The sequence below is a fragment of the Drosophila mojavensis genome, unplaced genomic scaffold, assembly GCF_018153725.1.
Source record: "Drosophila mojavensis isolate 15081-1352.22 unplaced genomic scaffold, ASM1815372v1 contig_136, whole genome shotgun sequence".
NCBI lineage: Eukaryota > Metazoa > Arthropoda > Insecta > Diptera > Drosophilidae > Drosophila > Drosophila mojavensis.
Window position 1 is genome coordinate 25,090,550 of NW_025318667.1, and position 24,534 is coordinate 25,115,083.

A 24,534-nucleotide genomic window follows, 5' to 3' on the forward strand; every position below is an offset into this window, starting at 1 on the left:
TCTATTTTTTTTATTCAATGAAAATGATAGCGTATGTACTTAATATATATATTTATATATATATTATATTTTTAAATATTTCGATCGTTTTTTGTAGGCTTCGGTTTTAGTCATTTTTGGATTAATTTTTAAGCAGTTGGACTTGGGCTCGGTTCGTTCTTATTTTATGTACAGAGTTTTCTTATTCTTCTTCTTTTATTTTTTGAGCTGAACAATGGAAGTACTTATGTAAATGTCTAGGATAATGAAAGGAGAGTGATTACGATATCCACTTAGGCGATAAGAGAACAAGAGACGCATTCCTCGGATATTCTTTTATTAATTTAAAGCTAAAGTTTAGTTAGGTTTGGGTTAATGTTATGGGTTAAAGGTTAAAGGTTAAGATGCGCTGAATTGGGTGGGCTGGATAACGATCTCTGTTCGCTATTATGTGAGTGTGTGTGTGTGTGTGTGTGTGTCGGTGTTTTTATAGAGCCAAAGACTGAATGCAGCATCAAATGCAGAGCTTCTCAAACAGTCTGGCCATCATGTGTATGTGTGTATGTGTATGTATGTGTGTAACACTAACTAATTGTACATTAGATTAGAAGAAATTTCGCTAAATCATTTAGTTACATACATATAATATACATTCATATCTTTAGCCAAATATTTGCTATACAATTAAATAAATTCTCTTTGTTCAGACTAAGAAAAAAATATGAAAAATAATACGGAATATTTTTGACACAGACTGTACATACATTATAATTATATATGTGTGAGTGTGTGTATGGATATATATAGTGTGTATTACTTTGTATTCGATTTTAAGCATTACAAAAATAGAGCCATTTTTTTGAATTTTGAAATAGAGTATTACTTCCAGATCATTTTTTTGTTTTTATTTTTGCTTTTATTTAATTTTTGTTTCGCGTTTTCGAAAAGGCCTTTGACAGAATTGAAAATCGTTATATTCGCATGTGTGTGTGTGTATGTGTGTGTATGCATCTCTATATATAGTTGGTGCACTAGTTTGTGTTTTCCTCTTCTTTAATTTCGTATGATATTTATAAGCATTGACCAGCATTTGTCATTGAGCTATGCAATTGCCATGGGATTATCTAACTTCTTTCTATATATTTTCAAAAAATTTCCTTTAATGTTTGTTGTAAATCTGGGCTAGTGTATGTGGGTGTGTCGTAAGCAGGATGTGATTAGATTAGCTTTTTTTTTTTTAAACTTGTTTACGTTTTTCTTTTCTACATCTTTGTTTCCAACATGTTGATCACAGCTTTTACAATTCTAATGATATACAAATGCGAGTGTGTGTGTGTGTGAGTGTGTGTGAGTGACTGTCCGGCTGTGTGTGTGTATCTGAGCGTGTGTTTGTGGCCAACAAAGTGTTCTCTTTTGACATCTTCAATTTGATTCTCCTACTAAATTCGCACCAGAAATACTGTTAACTATATATGCGCAGGTGTGGGTATGTTTGCATGTGTGTGTGTGTGTGTGTGTTTTTGTATGCATAATATACTCGAAAGCCCCGCCTATAATTTGCATATACAGCTGTGTTCATAAAAATAGAAGAGCTGCACGGCATAAAAATTAAATGAAATTCAGAACCGAATTCAAAGCAGAGAATTTGCGAATAGAATTCATTTTTTATAGAAATAGTAGTGAGACGTTTATAGTATTATTATGTGATTTATCACTAAGTGTTGTTGTCCAACACCCAGCACTTGATTGCGCAACTTTTCTCATGAACACATCTGTATCTGCACATAGCTATTCCATACATACTTAGAATTAGTAATACTTTTTTAGTTCTATTTGCTTTTACAAATTTTACACAAAATTTTCAGTTTTTTATTTTATGTTTTTATTGTTGTTTTTTTTTTTTTAATAATCTATTTGTATGTAAAAAGCTGCCCGATTAGTTCAAATTTCGTCTTCTTTTTTCACGCACAACTACATATACCTAAATATTATTTCATTTTAAATTTCCTCATCTGCAATTTTTGTCTTTTTGTTTTGGTTTCTTAGCATTTAAAAAGGTAATACAAAATATGTTGATTTTAGTTGCTTTCACTTTATCTTCGCTTTCGCTGACTGTCTGAATGTATCTAGAAAAGAAGGCGTTGCATACACATGCATATATATCTACATATATGCATGGGTGTATGTGTTTTTGTTTTTTATCTTCTTTGTTTCTTCTCCCTCGCATAGCTCCATCTTTTACTTCGTAAAATTGTTTATTAAAAATTCCACTACAAATACAATAAATTTACTGCTACACGTTGATAAAGCAAAGAAAAAGAATTGAAAAAAATTTTTTAAAAATAAAAATAAAAAAAAACACATTTTATGTTATAACAATTAAACAGCTAGTAAGACGGTTTTCTTTTTCCATTTCTCTATTTTAATATATATGTATGTATATATATAATTTATTATAATTTATTTTGCATCCTTATATTTAACGTGTTTCTTACAAAGCGCTTGAAATTTTGGTACAGACGAGTTTACTTCTTCCTCTTCTTCACGACGTGGCCTGGTGGGTTCAACAGTTCAGACAGTTTTGTGTGGGGGAGGGAGGGAGCGGGGTGGTTCAGATAATGCTGTTGCGTAACTGTTAATCAGTGTGTATGGGAAACAAGGTTGAACAATTCTTAGAAATTTCAGATATCTCCAAGATATATATATCTAGGTATATATATATATATATGTATGCTTGCCTATGTAACTAGGTTTATTTATTTATTTATATTTATTTTTAGTTGATTGTAGGAAATTTTGCAGCAATCTGCTTAGACATTCTATTTGTTGTTTTATAAAATTAAAAAATGATTTATTTGAATTACATTATAAACAAAAATTACACAAAAACAAAAAAAAAACAAAAAAAACATTCGTGGTCAATCCAGCTGCACTTTCTAATTATTCTTATATAATGCAATATTTTAACATTTATTGACTTTGATATTTTACTCCGATTTACCGCCGGACGGTATCAACTTGTTATTCGTTTCTGTGAATTTGTTTTTGTTTCGGATTGGGGCTCCATTTCCGTTTCCGCATCCATTACCCTTATCATTTGCGGTTCCGTTTCCGTTTCCCTTCCACTTCCGCTTCCGTTTCCGTTCGTATGTTGCGCCCTGCCCGCGCTCCGTTCCTTTCGTTGTACTTTGCCACATTTCTATCTAAGCGTCATTTGAATGAATTATCTTAATTATCTTTCATGCAGCTTTTGCTTATAGTTAACTTTAGTCGGCCTGTTAAATAAATGTTTGTTGTTGCTCTTTTGTTTTGTTGTTGTTTCTCTTTTGTTTGTTTGTTTTTCATGTTATTAGCAATGTTAAATTTTATTTGATTTTTCTCGTTTTAGTTTTTTTTTTATTTTTTAGTTTTTTATCCTTTTAATTTTATTTTTATCTAGTTTTTGCGTATTTTGTTTAAGTTTTGTTGTTGTTTTCAGTTTTTAATTTAATTTAATTTAAGTAAATGTACATTACAATTAGAATTCATGTTTATTAGAGGCGTTGCCAAGGCTAGGGAAGGGGCGGGGCGTTGTTAGAGTGGGCTAGGGCAGGGCAATTGTTAGGTTTCTGTTTGTGTTTGTTGCTTTAAAAAAAAAAATAATAATAATAATAATAATAATGTAAGCTTCATTTTCACGAATCATGTAATGATGCTATCAAATAATGCATTTTAAATATTAATTACGTACATTACATAAAACTTGGTATAAATACAAATACATATACATATACATACTACGTAGGTATGCCAGTGTCTCTGTGTGTGTTTGGGTGTGTATATCAATATATGCCTTCAAGTAGTATGCACTAAGCATTTACGATTATATGATATACGCATATATATATATATAGAGCTTTCGATAAATTACAGCTACAACACACAAATGTACAGAATGTATGCGTGTGTGTGTGTGTGTGTCATAAATGGTTTAGCACTAAGTTTGTTTGCACAGTTGCAGCTACACATTCATTTTCCTTTGCATTTTCATTTTTACAATTCACATTTCACATTTAAATTTAAACAATATTATATAATTATCAGAAACACACACAGAAATAGTCTCAATTTTACAATTATCAATGAACTCGCATCATTCGATCTCGCTCTTGCTCTTGCTCTATCCTTTTCATATACATCAACTCGATCTCTCTATCTCTCTCTCTCTTTCTCTCTATATATATATTGTGTATAATAGGTATGTTAAAAAAAAAAAGATTATTATTACAAAATAAACATAGATCGTTTGTCTAATGTAGCAGCTAATACAAAATTACATTTGCAATTTATCATAATAATAATAATAATAATAATAATATAATATTATATATTTATAAAATAATAGTTATCAAAAAAAAAAAAGCTGATCATAATATATAAGTAATCTGTATACAATATGTATTCCTTGTGGCTACAATTTGGATTGTGTCTGTGTGTCTATATATACGTATGTGTGTGTGTGTGTGTGTGTGTGTTAAAGCCCTACTCGGAATCCTGTTCCCGCTCATCGAATCCCGCCAGATCGACCGTCTGCAGCATGCCCCGCGAATAGGCGTACTCGATCAGCGCCAGATGGCAGAACACATATTGATCCGGCATTTGTATGGAGTAGGCGCGCTGCGAACGGATCTTCTCCACTGTGCCGCGTATGTCCGCCGTGCCCACATCCTCCAGACGTGATATGCAGATGTCCAGCGTAATGAAGGTGCCTGCGATTGAGGACAATGCGAATTAGCGATTGCAAATTGAATTTGATTTATCGATATAAATAATATCGGCTATGGCACTCACCGGTGCGTCCAATGCCAGCGCTGCAGTGCACCACAATGGGCGGGCCGCGCGGATGACCGGCCCAGGTATCGCCGAGGGCGCGCACCAGCTGCGCCTGCTTGTCCCGCACCTTCTGCAGGAAGTTCAGCATCGCCATCGCAGAGCTGGGCACACCATAGTCCGGCCAGCTGGTGAACTGCCAATGTGACACATTGCGAATTTCGTCAGTCTAGACAGGGACAGAGACAGAGATAGAGAGTGTGTGAGTGAGTTGTAATAGGCCATCGACTTGACTTACCTTTAGGTTTCTCAATTCTAGGGATGCAACGGTATAGTCCTCATTGCTCTCGACGCTAATGGTTCGCACATGGTAATTGCCAAAGTCCAAGGAACTATCTTCAGTCGGCTCCCAGTATTGGCCGCACTTAACACGTCCGCGCTCCATCACGCGCGTTGTCATAACTATAACTAAGCAATGTTGTTCCCAGATCATGCGCCAAAAGTCCTGGGATGTCTTTGGTAATGGACCTACAAATGCGAAGCAGAACAATATATTAGTGCACTGTGTGTGGTTGTGGGCGTGGGTGTGGGCGTGGGTGTGGGCGTGGGTGTGGGATTATCTCTGCCCGGGAAGCCATAGCGGGCGCATCGATTCGTTCTTGCCTTACCTTGAGTTGAAATATAGGCATTCTTCTGCTTGTAGCCATCAACGAAATTGGCATTGATGTAATCGGACAGGTCGTCCTCATCCTCGTGCGCCAGCACCACGCGACTGTGATCGTAGCAGAGGACGTCTGTGTAACGGTTTTTGGTCAGATTGTTGCGCATGCTGCAAATGAAGAAATTAATTAATTTGGATTCGAATTCGAAATAGGATTCGGTTTCGGTTTCGGTTTCGGTTTCACTTGAGACTTACCGCGCATGCAGGAAGGTGCCCTCGGGCGCCCGATTCCTTATTTCCGTATACTCCTTGATCAGGCCCTGGCGTCCTCGCTCCCGCACCATTTGCACGATCTGTTCGATCGTCTTCGGATCACCCTCCTGTCCGGCCAGGCTGTCATCGTCGCTGAAGCCGGATGAGGCGCTGCTCGGCGGATTTTCCGACCAGAATTCGCCGTTGCTGGCAACGCCAGCGGCGCTGCCATTGACAGCGCTGTCAGCTGCCGTTGCTGCTGCTGCTGCTGCCGTTGTTGTTGTGGTTCCTCCTGCTGCCGCTGCTGCTGCTGCTGCTGCTGTCGGAGCAATGTTACCTGCAGCAGTACCGTTACTCTGCTGAATGCCGCTAGTATTTAGCTTGAGCAGAGAGCCGGCCGCCGTCCGATGGCTGGGACTCAGTCCGTTGATTGTGATGTTCTCGTTGGGCTCCGATTCCTCGCTGCTGCCGCTGCCGGCGCCCGTTCTGCCGTGCTCCCCGCTGACGGTGACAACGGTTGTGTTGCTTTCGGCCAACTGGTGCACGGCGCTGATGATTGTGGCTGCTACGGCGCTGGCAGCGCTGCTGCCGTTCGTTAACGGCGACGCTGTGGCCGAAGCTGTCGTTGCTGTTGCTGTTGTTGCTGTTGTTGCTGGTGCCACGCCCACGCCCACGCCCACGCCCACGCCGACAATATTGGCAAGCAGTTCGTCTTCACGATTCGTCATCGATTTGCGGCAATTCAGCAACCATGTGGCGTGATCGATTTCCAGCGTGCCGCCAAGATGCACAGGCAGCGCCTTGCGCGGCACGTGCAGGCTCAGCTGCGGCACCGATACAGTGAACACCCGCTCGCGCAGCTTCTCGCGCACAAACAGGCGAAGTATCTTGAATGGCGCCTTGAACCACAGCGGCGCCGTCACAATCAACACTTTCTTCAGCCGTGCCGGATAGCCGCCCTAAAGCGAGACAGATAGAGCGAGCGAGAGAGAGAGAGAGAGAGAGACAGAAAGTGAGCAAAGAAATTGCAAATAATTCCATTAAAAATATTGTTTTTTATTATTATAAAATCTTAATTAGAAGAGTTTTATTTCCAAATTTATATGTTACATATATAAGTTTATATATAGTCCGTGTGTGTGTGTCTGTGTGTGTGTGTGTGCTTATTAAATTTGTATTGCCTCGGCACACAAAAAGGTCATTCTAGTCGACATTCGAATCGGTCCGCATACACCCGCATAAATAATGAATATGACAGGGTATATACACTATATATATATAGATATAGATATACATACATACATACACTCATACACATACATACATATATCAACGATTGCAACGTTTTCACTTGTATTTGGCTAAATCTAACTTTTATATATATATATAAATTTAGAATTTCTTCTCTGATTTTATTTATCGATTTTTTTATATCGATTTTCATTTAAATTTGGAATAGAATTGAATCAAAGACATTCAAATGAGCATATAGCAGAGCTTACACGAAATTTAAACTTCGGTATTATATGAATTGCTGGCTTACTGGAATCTAAAGTTTTTGCCCATCAAGGATTTGCTTTCTTCCGTCTTTGGAGTTTGCTCTCTGATTTATGAGAGTTTTTTGAAAACGAAATGATTCAATTGGAACTTCGTATAATATCGTTGGGAAGTAGAAAATTTTCGAATGGCTTAGTTTGCTAGGCTTGTTGAGATTACATAAAACAACTAAGAAGGCTCCAGTCGAGACTGCTCGACTACGAGATTCCCTGAACCCTTCGAACAACTTATAATTTATCGCATCTTTTCTGCATTTACGCACACACACATGCACGCATAAACACGCATGGGCTTACTATGGGAATTTAATTGCTTAATAACTTTTCCTGAGGATTGACTTTCTTCATGAAACTTTTAGATTGTCATAATAACATTTAAATGCGTCTAGTCTCTAGTACTTGAAATACGCCTTTTACAAATTTAGACTTGTAAAGATTTCATCTGATACCTTGATATGAATTATATGGAAATTGAAGCACCGTTAGAATAGTGTCAAAAATTAAAACTTGCATCAGATCTCTGGCAAATAAATCTTATTTTTATATTTCTATAGAGCTTTGATCTGGTTGTGCATCAGAATTGTTTAGGCAATTCATTTGCATTTAAATATATATGCAAGAAGCAAGAAATGAGCAAATGAAATTTACCTGCAGAGGTATATATGTATATTACACATATACATACATGCATACATACATACACATATGCATATTATGATTATGATTTCTTCAGATATATAGATATATATAATATGTACAGGTAAATTTCAATTGCTCGTTTTCTTCTTCATCTTCTTCTTCTCCTTCATCTTTATTTTCGTCTTTCATCTCGCTTTTTTCCTAGTTATTAGCGCGTTGGCGTTCGCGCGACTTTGACGCACCCACGCACAATGCGTATAACGTGTGTGTGTGTGTGTGTTCGTGTTCGTGTGTGTGTGGGCCTTTTTTCTGCTCTTTAATTAAATGTGCTGTTAACTGAAGCAAAATCATCCAGTCGAGCAATTTTTAAATGAAATTGCTGCTGCTGCTACTATTTTTTGTTGCTGTTGTTGTTGTTGTTGTTGTTGTTGTTGCTGCTGCTGCTGATGCTGTCTACTGCGGCACAACCTTCACCCAGTTGGAAATCTCATTGCGGCCATTTCTCAATTGCCACAAATACATAAAAGAAACAAGTAAAAGTGCTCGAACCGGGCATGTTCGACGCGCAGATACCCAGTTAAGTGCAGCTGAGTAAAGTCTGAATAGCTTGGCTAATGCAGCTACTTTAGCCACAAGCCCATTCGACCTTGTCTGCTGCTCTTGCAGGGTATTTAGAGCAGTGCCAGCCAGCCAAGCACCACCCCAAATGACGCCCAGTTGGCCGAGCCATTTCCAGTTTGCGTCGGCTTTTATCCGTGTCAACACCATTTATACGTAGCTTATTGGCCAAACTCTCTCTCTCTCTCTCTCTCTCTCTCTCACACTCACACTCACACTCACACTCGCACTCGCACTCACTCTCACTTTCTCTCTCCCTTCCTCGTTGCATACACAAAGTTATATAGCATTTATTTGCGGTTGCATAGGTAAAGCGCAAGCAGCAAAGATATTAAGGTCAGCTGCAGCAGCAGCAGCAGCAGCAGGAGCAGCAACAGCAATTGAAACACCTACAGCAAGTGCATTGAAACATTTATGAACAGCAACAACAACAGCAACATCAGCAACAGATTCAACTTTCAATTTAATTGAAATAACTGTGGAGCTCGGCCATTGCATTGGCGGGTGCCGTGCGCTTCTTTGGAAACCTCGTGTAATTGCATTTTGATTGCATTTCCCATATTGGAAAACTGAATTCAAATTAAGAATTCTTATCGGAACGGCGCTGCCAGGAATGGCCAACAGGCAACACAAATGCTGCCGCATTTTCTATTTTCTATTTTCAATGCTAATTGCCAGTAATTTGAGCAGGGCGCAGCGACAAAAAGGTTTCCAGCTTTTTCTTTTTTTTTTTTTTTACTGCTTTTCAGCTTTCCACTGACATTTCGAATTCCACGCATGATTTCCAGCATTTTACGACTGCTTGCCGGAGGTTTCTTAGCATTGCATCATCAGCAGCAGATAGCAACAGCAGCAACAACAACAGCAACAGATGCAAGACCAACTGCAACTGCAACATTCTTGCAATCCCCCTTTCATGTGACATGTTTATGCTTGTTCATGAGTTGAAAAAGGGTGTATTGTTTTTATGATTAATTATGAGAGACTAAGAGGGACTTGAAATAACGAAAGATATACAGTCCAGTCTCGAGAATTTGTACCCAGCTAAATCGAAAGTCGAGATAAATCGAAAAGAAAAATATACCCCCTTGAACAAATTTGTTCTCGATAATTTGAATTTTTGTGTAAATCGAAAAAGAACTGATCCCCTTGCCATTTCGAACTATCGGGATTCGATTGTATATATTTAGAGGGAGAAAGGGAAGAATGAGAAATAGAGAGAAAAAGAGGAAGAAAGCAATGAAATTGAATAAGCGAGACACAGACAGAGAGAGGAGAGAGAGAGAGAGAGAGAGAGAGAGAGAGAAAGAGAGAAAGAAAAAAAGGATATGATAGAAAGAATTTGGAGGAGAGAGAGAGAGAGTGAAAGGGAAAGACAGATAGAGAAAGAGTGAGTGATACAGGGAGCGAAAGTGAAAGAGATAAGGAGAATGAGAGGGACAAAGAGAGAATGAGAGATAGAGAGAGTGAAAGCAGAAAAGGATAAGTATTTTTGTTCTATTAGTCATTTAGTTTTAGCTCTATTCGAATTACCTTGCCCCAAACAATAGGCGTAGCTATTATAAACTCTATATAATTTTACTTCAAAATTCTTGATTTGAATCATCAGAGGTATAACAAAGCATATACCTCATATTAATATAATTATATGTATCTATTTACCATAAATCCCATATTCACTACATAGTCTAACCAAATTTATCAGTTAGGAACGTGGTCAATCCGAATGTCAAATGAATAGTTTGATGGAATCCGGCTATAACGAATTCGCCCATATGGTTATTGCGACGAAAATTCTGGTCCCCCGATAAACTTATATGAGCTACATTATACGGTTATAGCATCTTCCGGGTATAATTATGGTCCCTTGAGCGTCGCTATAACCGGATTCTGCTGTATATCTAGCACAGCTTTACAGTTACAGTTGATTTTCTTTGTTCTAGCTACTGGAACTTATCAAGTCGATGTCGAGAATACCTATAGCTCTGTCGATCACTCCCGACTACTTCTCTTTGCAGTTACAATGTGTTGCAGTAGCAGTTGCAGTTGCAGTTGGCGCGCTAAAGTAGGCAACACATTTGGCTAAGTCCCCCCTCCTCTCTCGCCTTACCCTAGAAAAGCGCTCGAGTGGAATACGAGTGTGTGTGTGTGTGTGTGTGTTGCTCGTGCTCTCAATGTCACAACTGTTGCAGCTGTTTGACCCACACGGAAACCGTGTAAAATCGAAGCCAATTTGCATAGCAACAAGAAAAGCCAACAGAAATGCTACAAATGCTACAAATGCTTGTTGCCTTTTGCTAACGAATCAAAACAGAACAACAACAACAACAACAACAGCAACAAAAGGAAAGCAGGAGGAGGGCAAAGAAGTGCTTGCGGTATTTTTGTATAATTTGTGGTCCTTGCTGCTATGATTAATATTATTTATTATTATTAGTATTATTATTATTATTTCTATTGCGTGCGCCGTACAATAAATGTCGGAATTTATTACGGCTTTGATTGTACATACGTTTTATAATATACATTTATGTATATATAAGTTGCGCATTGTGTTGTTGTTTACCTTTAAGGTGACCCAGAGTGCTATGGCTCTACTTTTTCTCTATACAGAATAAGCAAGACGGAATGCAATGAGAAAATTCTTGAATAACTTTGAATAGAACTGAAAAGCAGCTTCATTACTATTTGGGACTATTTGCAGAGAGTGAGAGAGGAAGAGAGAGCTAGAGAAGGAAGTTAGAGGAAGACAGCGAGAGAGAGAGAGATAATAGGATAGGGGCAAGAGGGAATGAGAGATAGCGCGAGGGACAGAAAGAGAGAGAGAGAGAGAGAGAGGCACAGAAACAGAAAAAGAGAAAGGAGACAGAAAAGGAGAGAGGGAGAGGGAGAGAGAGAGACCGACAGGGAGAGAAGGACAGACAGAGAAAAAGAGAGAGAGAAAGGAATAGAGGGAGAATGAGGACAGAGAGAGGAACAGAAAAAAGAGACACATAGAGAGAAAGAGAAGAGGGACCGAAATGGAGAGAGAAACAAGAAATGATAGAACGAGAGAAAGGAAGAATGAAAACAAAAGAGTGAGAGAGAGAGAGAGGGCTGTGATGTCCGGCTAATTTATAATATTCGCTTTTGGAAACATCGTTTATTTCCTTCATAAGTTTGTTAAAAGCATATGTGAAAATATACCGATATGCAAAATCAATCAATTTCAGCTTTAACTATGCAATATTGTGGGTCATATATACATACATACATACATACATATAAGTATAGCCTAACACACGTATATATACGGACTTATTATGGGCTATTTATGAAAATCGAAATCGAACGCAAGGCCAATAATTCTAATTAAAGCGACTTATTAGCCTGTTATGCGAGCTGTGTGTGTGTGTGTGTTGGTGTGTGAGTGTGCCTATGTGTGTGGGCGCATAATCAGACAAAATTAAACACGTAATAAGATACAAATATTGTTGTGATAGCGGCATAATGGCACACCTGTCCCTAATAAACAGCAACAGCAACAATGCCATCAAATAAACCTGAAAATAATAGGCACACAGACACACGCACGCACACACATACATACACACACGTGCGCAACTTGTGAAGCTGTTGGCCAATTGCAATTGAAATTGAAAAAGAAAGCCAAGTGAAGCCACAGTTTACCCTTGAGCGTACGGCCACGCCCACACGCCTTCACCTGCCGTGTGGCAGGCAATCGAGGGAGCCAAATGGAGACAGATGGAGACAAAGAGAGAGTGGGAGTGGGAGTGGGAGTGGGAGAGAGAATGCCTCAAAGTTGAAGTGGCCACGTTATGCACTCAATGCCCAACATCACTCGCTCATTACGTGCCCCGGCATGCGACTCGACTTATGATTCTTGTTGCCACACTGGCACGGGGCACGCCGAGGCAAGAAGCAAGTGCTCAAAGGCCACTAGAAATAGAAACAACAACAACAACAGCCGCAGCAGCAGCAGCAGCAACAACACCACCACCACCAGCAGCTCTATTTGAAACCCCCTCTCATCCATGAGCCACTTTCCCATTAAAGCAAGCCACAAGAAGCTCTGCTTGACGCAAACAACTCAAGTTTCGATTACTGCGAAAATATGAATATACTTATATAGAAATCTAAATTTATACATGTATTCCCAATTAGAATCGCCCAAACAACAATACAACTTTTTTTTTCTATGAATCTTTTTCAAGGCATTTTGACTTACTTCAGTCTTTGAGTACTAGCAAAGATTAAGCTAGAATTTATATATTTATATGTAGTATTAAATTACATATATATTACACTTCTTTGGTGTTAAATATAACAAAAATTGTAAAATGATTTTCTATAAGGCCGATAACACTAAAACAAAAGCAGTTATCAATTTTTCGGAAAAACACTCGATCTGCGCAAGGTACTTCTGGATCAACAACAAATTTTCAGATCTCTAGCTCTTATAGGTTCTGAGATTGACACATTCAAAACATACGGGCAGACAGACTGACAGAGCTAAACCCACTCAGCTTGTCATCCGGATCAAGCATACATATACTTTATAGCGTCTGCTATGCCTCCTGCTGAATTTCCATTATCAATGGGTGTAAATGTAATGCCTATACATATTATAAATAAATTAATGATTATATCGTTAATAGAATTTTCAACAATTGAATATTATACTATACTCATATAAAAACACTTTTGATACACAGATCTCATTTTGTCATTATATCCATTCGACAGGTAAGCTTTGACTTGCAGTTCATGATGCAGCCAACTTAATGCTCTACTGAACTCTGGCAACGTCGCATTCTTATAGCCTTTAATGCATTTGCTATAAAATTCAGAATCCTATTTTCTGTATTGAAATCAATCTATTATTGAGTAATACCCGCAAAGTTAGTAATATGTATGCATATATAAAGCATATATAGAGCTAGCTGATTCTTTATAAACCATAGCTGATTAGCTTCTATCTATAAGTCAACCACAATCAGATATACTAAAATTAATATTAATTTTTCTTTTCTTAAGTATCTTTTATCGCATATACCCGCTCTGCCAACCGGCGACATCATTTACAGGGTATTCAAAAGCTAATGTCTAATGTGAGAGAATTTGTCGTTTGGCCACGAGCTAAGCTACGGATGTCTCTGCAGTTTTCAACTGACAATCGCGGCTTTTGCATGCTGTCAATATTGTAGATGGCCCGAAACATGGGCCAAAACAATGAGCTGGCCAAATGGCACATGGGCGTGCTATATAAAAAAGTAAAAAAAAAATAAAAATAAAAATAAAAAAAAACGAAAATTGTAAAGAAAAAATTTTAGCTAGGCAAAAATACATACAGAAAACATATGTATGTATATGTTAAATATATATTTATAAATATTTATGTGTGCATGTACGTAGCCATGGCCAAAATTGGTAATGCGGTTTAAGCTTGTCGCCGGCTTTGGGCATGAAACGAATTTTGTTGTCGTCGGCGTTTCGTAGGCCCCCCAAAAGGCAAACGCAACACGCAGCGAAACAGCAACAGCAACAGCGACAGCGAACAGATGACCAGAAAGACAGACAGACAGTTAACCAGATGGATAAATAGATGAGATATGACAGATAGTACGAGCAAATGGAGAGAGCGAACAGTAGAATCGAAGAATACAAAATAAAAATTTGCTAGCGCACGCCGGATATCGGCAAATTGACGCCAAGATATATATAAATATATAAATGTAAATTATAAACAAGTTATAGAGCTCATAGCAAGGACTATCCGACTTGTGGATGCGCTGAAACTGACAAAAAGTTCAATGTTCATAGTTCACACAGAAGGAAACTCAATGTGTCAGTATATCTATATCAATCATGGTGTAGTTGAATCTATACTAATCTATATATCATTTGATGATAGTTTTATGAAAGTTCAATATCGATATTGATCGATTTTTATCGATTTCACGGCGATAAAAAAATTATTGTTGGGGCTTGAATAAGGGATTGCCTCAAGTTCTTAAAAGAATTGCCAACAAATGGACGCACCGAGCTAGATCGACTCGCTTCTATATGTGTATAACACATTAGGTTCCCAGAATTTGCACTTTCATTGCGCTCGTCTAGCTAGACTATATCCCAGTTCGCAGTTTCTTCATTATTCACTCAACACAACTGTTTATTCATTTAATTGATTGCTTAATTATAATTATTTTTGAATGCTGGAAAATGTTATGTGGTTTTCCGAGTAAGTTCAAAAAGAGAATCAAAGTCGAGGCCAAGTGAATCACTGAATTTGCGTAGTAAATCCAAATTTAAAGGGAACTAAGGCTCGCGCATAGAATCTTTTTCAAGTCTCGAACTCTACTATATTTTATTTTGAAGAAAACAAAAGCAAACAAATGTTACAAATTGCTTATGAATGCAAAGCACGCACATCCTGCTTATCAGTTCAACTGTGGAACTTAGATAAAGCACGCATAGATATCTCATATTTCAGCTGAGTGTGTCTCATATTTTACTAAAGCTTTGGCGATTGCCGAGCTTGCGGGCTCTTGCTGACCAATTATGAATGAAACACAACAGCCGTCAGTCAATCAATCACTCAATCGGATTGCTCTTTAGCAGAAACTCTTTTGCATACATGTGTCTAGGTACAGGGTATTTGCTAAAGTCTATTTATTTGCCAGTTAATCAATTATCTCATTACTTCGTCAATCAGTCGTCTTTCAATCAGTCAATTAATCCGTTCATCATTCATCAAATATTTTTGGCATTTTGAGATAAAGCTTTCGCATATATTTCAATTTTAGTACAGGTTAACAGCACGTAAAACCATATTCACTGCATAACGTCAATAAATCAATCAGTCAATCAATTGAATAGACCATCAATCACTTGGTTGGTTAGAGATAAAGCGCATATATGAGTTTTTATACAGGCTATATGTTAGTTAGTCAAAGACTCTTAAAGAAGATCTTTCACTAATCAATCAATCAACAATACATCATTCTCGCAATCATTTATTTAGTATGCGTACATATTTTATTTAGTATATATATATTTATAATTGTACAGGTTATGTGCTAACTATGCATTCTTGAATTCATCTCTGGCCAGTCAATCAATCAGCTCGTCAGTCTATCAATCAGTTAGATCGTTTTTGATTAAAATCATAAGCTTATCAATGTATTTATACAAGGTATGTACTACCAATACATTCTTAGATTTATCTCAATCAGCTCATCAATCTAACCATCATCATCTAGTTAGTATTTCATTAAACTCATAACTATTCATATCTTTGAATTTGTACAGGGTATGTATTTCTCTGCCAGTCAATAACTCAAACCTCATTATTTTTATAGGGCATTTATCTAGCCGAGCACTTTTAATTCAGTTCACAGTAAGTTTGAACACATTTCAATTGCCCACCTACAGGGTATCTGGCAGTTAAGCTTTCTTGTTTGAACTGAATCATTCTATTGTTGGTCTGTCCATTTACTAAAGCTCCCACATAAGCACATGTGTATGTGTGTGTGTGTGTGTGTGTGTGTGTGTCTGTATGAGTTAGCAACCGAAGCGAATGGCCAAGAACGCAAGAGCAACGTGCGGACAGACATAAATCAAAAGCGTCAAAATGTACGCGCCAAAGCGCAAACAGCTGTGATTTCATTGACTCTTTCATCAACGGCTTCTTTTAGCCGTTTAGTAGTCGTTGCTGTGCAGCCATTTGGCTTTATCATACTCATACTTTGGCCAACTGGCAGCTGCTTTTGCTCTTGCCTTGGCTAAATACCAATAAAAGCCATAGAACAATTAGAGAACGACTGGCCAAATATCCATTATGGGCAAGGAATCGATTATTTTAACATACCATATGAATATTTATACTATCTAAATAGGCTTCATAAGCATTTGTATAAATAATATTGTCATGTATAGAAATGTTTTCTTTAAGTTATTCTCGAAAAAGTCAACAAAAAGCTCATTAAAAAACTATTCACAAAAGTATGTTGATAAAACTGAAGTATATAAATTTTGAATGTAATTTTACTACATATAATAACTATGTGCCAGAAATAGATCAGTTCATTTCTAAACTCAATGTGAATTAGCACTGTTCAAGATTGTATATGTATATTTTATATTTTTATGTATATATTTTACTTGAGTGCTCAAATATATTTTGGAAAATATATACAAATTTTCATTTCATTTTCATTTTGTTTATTTATGTTTGCTCATCATATATAATTTATATACATATATCATTTTTTAATGATTCAACTTGCTTTTAGTACGTTTCAAGCCCTACTAAACTCAATGATTAATTAGTTTGTGTTGACTGAGTCAACGAAATATATTTATATATATATATTTATATACCCATTGGGGCCGTGAATGAGTATTCAGCAGTCGGCAAGGCCTGATTGCAACGTTCTTACTTGCTTAACAACAAATGAATAGCCTCTTTGAAGACATTCAATAAGATAAGAATGTTAAAAAAAAAACTCGAATTATATTCTGCTTGAGTTTTGGTCGAAATTTATGCTGGCACCTGCTTTTAGCTAGTTTTATGTGTTCCATATTTCCATTATAGACTATAGTATATATGTTTATATCTAACTCTTTCTATTAAGTCAATAAAGTTTCTTAAACAAAATCTGGTTCGATTACTTTACTTTTAAATCATAAATAAAGATCTTTAGAGGATATACGGAAAACTGACTAGATATAAAAGTAGTATTTGATTTCCATTCCTGTAGATGGAACATAGGTAAAACACGTTAAACAAACGTCTAACGTCTGGCTATAAAAACAATAAATTAAAACTGACTTAAAAATTTGCAAATGCAATCAAAAATCAATTAACAATATCTAAACGCAATAAATAGAAATGAATATATATATATATATATATATATATATATATATATATATAACATGTATTTTGTTTGAATGTTTCTGCTTTGGGTACCTGAGCATCCGCTTTGCCGTGTGTTTTCTATCTTTTAGACACTCGGTTTAATTACAGTTGTCTATTTCTATATATGTATATTATAATTCATATATATATATATATTCACGCTGTTGTTGTTGTTGTATTGTATTTTGCGTGCGTGTGTGTGTGATTTGGAATATATTAACACAATTAAATGAGTTGACCGAGCAGCTGAAATGCACGACGCGAAATTTAATTTTTATACAATTTCAATTGGCAATTTGATTTGTTAGTTTTTCAGATTTGATTATTGTTGTTGTTCATTTTTACTTTTTTATTATTTATATAATGCGCTTCAATGTTGTTTATTTATTGTTGTTGTTGTTGTTTTTTTCGGTTACACAATTGCTGCATCCAAAATAATGTAAAAAATAATGAAAACATTTGCAAATTGTAGCAAAAAAATTGCAAAAAAAAAAGGAAAAAATACAAAAACACAAACAAAACAAAACAATTCACAATGCACACGCTGCTCACAGTTACAATTACAGTTAGACAGCAGCCGATGGGGGAGGGAGGCACACGAGAGAAAGAGAGGGAGAGAGTGCGAGTGGGAGGGCAGGCGTCTGTCTTCCCTTTTGCACTTGTAGATACTTTTCTCGCTTATCAAATGTTGTTGTTGCAGCTCTTATTGGATTTGGAACGTATATTTAAGCAACAAATCGTGGCACTTGCAGCAGTATATAGATACACACACACACACACACACACTAACACACAGACAGAGGCAGAGACACAGAGACAGAGTGACGGACGCACACAAGTGCGTTTCGTTTATGCTTACAATTTTCTTTAGGCCGTTGCTCACTTTTTGCAGTCACAGTAAAATATTATTGAAAAAAAATAAAGAAAGCACAAAAGTCTTCGATTTATATAAATATTTGAATTCAGTTGAACACAAATATCAAGTGCCGTTTCTAGTGAATAGTATTTATGCTTGTTTTTCTTTTTATTGAATGCATTAACTGTTTAACGCTCAGCTTTTGCTTCCTGCGCGTCGCCGTGGAGAGCTGAACTACGTCTATTTGCCTGCTGCTGGCGCTGTCGACGTCGTTGCTGCTGCTGCTGCTGCTGTTGGCGGCAGCGGTTAACATTATAACGGCAACACGCGACGCCAACGTCAACGTTTGGTTCTTGACGCAGGCGCGCTCTCCCACCACCGTCAACAAACAACAACAGCAAAGGAAAGTGACGCGAGCGAGCGAAAGAGTGTGAGAGCGAGAGCGCGTCACCAAAGGTACATGTGTGTGTGTTTGCGGGAGAGCACTTGCTAAGAGAGAGAGCACGCTTTGCCAATGCTTTGCGCTCACCACCCTGCTCGAAAATAAACCGCTAACAGCTTTCGATACTAGGGTTGCTTTCGACACAGGCCGTGCCACCTGAGGGTTGTTTTCGTTGCTCGCTTCTTATTTTTGCACGCTGCACGGTTGCATTTCTTGCAGCTGTCCCGTTGGTTGTTTTCATTTGTCTTGTGGGTGGTTATTCCAGGCCAGGGCTGCAAGCACAATCTGCGCATACTAGCTCCAGGGATAAATGCAAGGAATACGAGAACCGTTTGTAAGGGCTGCACACACATGATCTTGAGGCAGTGTGACCACAACTTTGGCCAATTTGATTTATGTAAATTGTGTACAGTTATTTTAGCCTTGGCAGCCAGCTTTGAACGCCCACATGGTTAACGTTTGTCTTCGAGACTGTCAAGGCGGAAGCGTCAAAAGCCAAAAATTGTTTGGATTCAATTAAGCTGCACGGAATACGTACACACAGGCACATGCACACATACACAGGTGTGTATATGCATGTATTTATGTAAGTAATACAACAATTTGAGGCAGATTATAGCGTTGACTTTGAATTTGCATTTTAAGTTCACAAGCAAATCACACGCTCACTCTCACACACACACACGTACATTTGTAGACGTGCACATATAACTTGAACATTTGCGTCAATGTCAGACAGTAAAAGCAACAACAGCATCAACAAACAACAACAAAAGAGCACGTTGTAAAAATAACACAAAATATCGACGCAATATGCTTATTTAAGCCAACTGAGCAATGAATGAACACAACACGTCTGTATGTGCATGCATATATCTTTATATGTAGGTATGTATGTATGCACGTAAGTGTGAGAGCCTAAAAATTATAATATCAGTTCTATATAAGTAGTAGATAATTAAGTTGAGTTGAGTTGAGTGCAGCTAACTAATGGCATATGTACATAGATATACGTACGACAAAAGCTTTTCTCTGCTTTTTGTTTTTGTTTTTGTAATCTCGTTTGTGTTTAAAAAATTGAAGTTGAACACGAACAACACTGAAGACAACAAACACAAAGCTTTTGCTACCGAGCTACGCGCGCTGCTTTCAATTGCCGTTAACGACAACGACAAATACGTAAGAATAAGAATGAGAGGGTGTAACGGAAACGGTGGTTGACGAGCCGGCACGACGCACTCACTTAATTCTTTCGTCAATTTCGTAACTTTCTTTGCCTTACGTCGCGACGGCAGCGTCAGTAGTTGCTGTTGCTTATAATCAATCTATTACGTTCGAATAGAACTCGTCAACTGAATTAGTTAATCAAGCGAAAGATAGCCACAAGCGTCGGCGCGCGCTAACCACGAGAGCAGCGCCGAGAGACGAGCTGAGAGTGCGAGTGCGAGTGTATTGGAATGCGATTGCGAGTGGGAGTGCGCGAGTGAATGAATGTGTGTGTGTGTGTGTGTGTGCGTGTGAGTATGCGCAAGCAAAACTTTTGCTGAGAGAAGCCGCGCGGCGCGCTAAAAACGAGAGTGAAAATGTGTCAATGCGACTAGGCGTGCGTGAGTGTGTCTCTGCGTGTGCGTGTGCGTGTCTGTCTGTGTGAATGTTTACTGTTTAGCAGCTGTTGCAATGTGCCACGCATCAAGCTCTTTACGATCGCTTTCCAATATGCAAGCAATCTTTACGTATCTACCTTTCAACACACACGCACACACATATATTGATATTTGTCTTTAGTTTATGGCATAAACAAGCGCTTTTACTTAGCATTGACCACATGCCCATAAATTCGAGCCACATGCTGCGTATGCGTAATGTGAGAGACGGCAAGTGTTGCGCATACGCAACTGCTACAAAGTTGTACGATGAGTGTGCGAGAGTCTCAGAGGTTAGCTCTAAGCCATAGGTACACTGGTCAGTAATTGATCTAATTTAAGATAAACAATAATATAAATATAATTAAAATACTTTTTAATTGTCTAAAAATCCGACAAACACATATTTAACATTTTTCATGACTCTTCTTCTTGTTCTCCTTTTTTGTTTTTGCTCCACTGTGCAGTGGCTACTAATGCACTTCAACATTAAGTATAATTAATTGTCAACTACTGTGGCATAAATACACTTGCCATCTTTAATGACTCTTCTTGTTCTTCTCCTTTTTCTGTTTTTGTCTCACTGTACAGTTAATTAACTACAATTTAATTGTCAACAAATATTCTTCATCTTTGTGTTTTTGTCCCACTGTGTGGCTACTAATGAATAGTACGGCAACAATGGACATTTCACACGCATTGCTTTACCTTCCAATCTGACACTCTGTCCCTCTCTCGCACGCGCTCTCTCACGCAAACACATTAAGCACAAGCACGCACCTATGAGAGAGAGCAAAGCGTTGCGTGCTCTCAATTTGTTTAGGCTCTCTCGGCCGCTACCGCTGTCGCTGCTGCGGTCGTCGCGACAACGCGTCGCTGCTTGTTGCCCACGCAAATTATTTGATTGCTGAGCTTTTTATTTTCTGTTGTTTTTCTTTTTTTCTCTCTCGTTTTTAACACATTTGTGGGATGTTCGCATATACAAGCGGTTTTATACAGACATGTAAATTTTTTTTTTTTAATTTTCTGTTTTTTTTTTTCGGATATTATCCTGAATGAATTCACCTGCTCCTGGCTGGAGCCAACGTCTTGATTGACAACCAGCCGGCATTTGTAACAGTTTAGTTTGGGTACTTAATTTTAGCATATGTTAAGCTGCATATCTTTGTCACATTTACATAAACATTTACATTTATATTTACATGTGTGTGAGTGTGTGTGTATATCTTTTTATCTACGTCCGTTTTGTCTCTATCCCATTGTCTGCATAATAATCCCGCGAATTCTCCAAAGTTTAAGTGCCACTAAAACGCGCACAGCGTGTCTCTACTTTACATACATAGTTTATGAGTGTGCGTGTGTGTCTCTCTGTCTCTGTGTGTGTGTGTGCGTGTGTGTGCTGTCTTTGTCATAGCTGGCTCAGCTCAGCCTCGTATATGCAAATAGCAAATAAAACTGAATGAAATGGAAAACAGGCAAACGTGCTGCATTACGAGCTACCTGTTGTTGTTGTTGTTGCTTGTTTTGTTGTTGTAGGTATAGCCACAGCAGCTGCCCGGCCATGCCTGTCCTCCCTCCCCCCTCTCTTAGCTGTTCCATTCATGGTTTGCCCTTACCCACAGCTACGTTACAAGAAAGAATGTGACGTCTTATTTGCGGATTCCAGCATTTGGCGTAGGCGCACAAAAGGCAACGTTATGACCGACACATTGTTGTCTAATATATATATATATATATACATATACATGTGTATTCATATATGATATACGTATATACACATTGGTATATAGAAATGTCGAGCTGACATTTTTGTTACGCTGATTATGAGGCTCGACTACTTCCGTTGTTCATGCTGCTTGGCAAGAGAGCAAAAAGGATTTCCGAGCTATTCTTTTGTTAGCTCATCCAGCAAGGCAACCGAATACCTGAAGCAGTTGGCAACTGGAATTGCAGCAACAATGGAGCACACAAAAACAAACTTTTTGTGCTCTCAAACTCCGACTCGATTACAATCAGATGTAAGAGAAATAACTGCAAATTTTCTACTCAACTTTTGTGAGCTACGGACCCAGTTCAGTTAGCTTGGCACAAAATGCCCCAAACGAAACTTTGACATCAATAGGCATATGAATTATATAGGTGCATATGCATATGTATATGTGTGTATATCTAACAAGCTACAGCACATTTCGACCCACTGACCCACATTGACGAGCGCCAAAAAGTGTGTCGAGCCGAGCCAAACAAAGCAAACATTAGCTCAGGGCGCAGGGGAATTTCCCGTGCAGCCGCAAAGTATGCAACGAAATACAAAAGAAAACTCACCTTGAGCAGCGTGAGAATCTTCTGGGATAGATCATAATCGAAATTCGAGTATTTGGAGCCGCTCATATCGTAGATGAAAACAAGCCCCGCACGCTGCGTTTCCGTGTCCTGCAGCGCACAGTCCAGCTGATAGACGATACCCTGTAATGTGGTCGTATGCGAGGCATTCAACGGGCTGTGCCGATTGGCCGTGAAGAGCGCAATGGCCGCGCCACTCGATGTGCGGGCGGGCTAGAGGGGAGAGAGAGAGAGAAAGAGATAAAGAGATAAAGAGAGAATGGGCTAGTGAGTTAGAGTCTTTGATGCTTACCAATATTGTGAATTTGCCCGTTTGCAGCTCGGAGCGCAACGGCTCCACATTGGCATCAATGTTGTAAAGGTATTCCCGCTGGCGTATCTGCTCGTGCTGCTCGTAGAGAGATACGGCTCGTGGTATATCAAATTTACGGGCATACAGAAACTTGACGGCTGTCGTGTGCGAAATGTGACGCCTAATGGGCAATGATGACGACGACGATGATGATGATGATGCTGCTGCTGCTGCTGCTGCTGCTTCTGATGATGATGATGATGTGGCTGAAGTTGCTGTTGGTATTGTTGTTGTTGTTGTTGGCTGCTGTGTATTGATGTTCACATGAAAATTTGATTTGCTGGCATTCGAGGAGTGATTGGAGTTGGAGTTGGAGTTGGCTGCTGCTGAAGCTGTTGTTGTTGCTGCTGTTGTTGTTGGTCCTGCTGCTGCTGCGGCTGTGTTGTTGCAGTTGATGCTTAAATTGTTGCAGAGATCAATGAATTGTTTGATAGCCTGCGAAACAGATTTCGACAATTAAGCATTGAAATGTCACGTTTGTATGTATGTATGTAGGTATGTATGTATGCATGGTATGTAGTATATCTCTAATGGATCGATCGATGTTTGTATGCAAAAGCAATGTGCGGCACGAGAATTGTAAGAGAAACATTTAAGAGACAAATACTTCTTAATAGAGAGAGAAAAGACACTTATATAAAATAGATAATATAGAATTTTATTCTTTGAGAGATCCATTCATATTAGATTCAGTGTTTAGCTCTATAAAGGTGATACATATATGTATGTATGTATGTGATTAAAGAGATTAGATTAAGTTATGAACGCTTTGAAGACTCCATTCATAATACACAGGGTCATAATTCAGACTTTTGCGCTATAAACAATTTTTGTTTGTTATATGTGTAGATATGAAAGAGTTTTTTTCTATTATACATATTATAAATGTTGTTTCCTATGAGACTCAAATTTCGGCAGAGCTTTTCTCATTTCAACCCATTGAAAATTTTACATTGTTTAAATGTATGTATGGCGGGAGGCGTGGCCGAGCCCATACGGCATACATATTCTTGATCAACACGGCAACTGTCCATTTGCCTGTTTACTCGTCCCTTTGTATGTATAAACGCCTCGCTCTCAGAGCATCTCAGAGCTAGAGGCCTAATGTTTTTGTATAGGTCGCTAAATAACAGGCGCAAATTACGTGTGATTTACAAAAAATCGATAACCAATTCCATTTAAATAATATCGATCAATAATATGATGGAAATTCAGTTCTTAAATTGAATCCAGAGCTAGAGTCTCTAAATTATAAAGGAACTTTTCCCATTCTTTTATCAAATTTAGGGCACACCCCGACTAGAGTTTTCTTACTCATTTGAGCTAAACTCTTAAGCTGCATATCACTAAAGTTATTTCAGTTCAGGTAAATGTAATTTAAGTCAGTTATCAGTTAACAGTTCATTGATCAGCCACAGACTATAATTTAAGGATTCTCAGCTAGCTATAGCTAGGCAATTA

The 24,534-nt window shown here is 38.1% G+C and overlaps 1 protein-coding gene across 3 annotated transcripts in view; it reads right to left on the reverse strand.

Annotated features, from left to right (window-relative positions):
• Positions 1-1,173: 1,173 nt before the first annotated feature.
• The window catches only part of LOC6584661 (tyrosine-protein phosphatase non-receptor type 9), a 49,572-nt gene continuing 26,211 nt past the window's right edge, over positions 1,174-24,534 (reverse strand). For all 3 annotated transcript variants that reach the window (XM_015161257.3, XM_044006982.1, XM_002010269.4), the window contains exons 2-8: positions 23,014-23,508; positions 22,704-22,934; positions 5,705-6,660; positions 5,457-5,617; positions 5,087-5,316; positions 4,810-5,017; positions 1,174-4,727 (exon numbers count right to left, since the gene is read on the reverse strand). In XM_015161257.3, the coding sequence (XP_015016743.1) occupies positions 4,501-4,727; positions 4,810-5,017; positions 5,087-5,316; positions 5,457-5,617; positions 5,705-6,660; positions 22,704-22,934; positions 23,014-23,508 (2,508 nt within the window). In that variant the 3' untranslated portion in view covers positions 1,174-4,500. The remainder of the gene's footprint in view (positions 4,728-4,809; positions 5,018-5,086; positions 5,317-5,456; positions 5,618-5,704; positions 6,661-22,703; positions 22,935-23,013; positions 23,509-24,534) is intronic.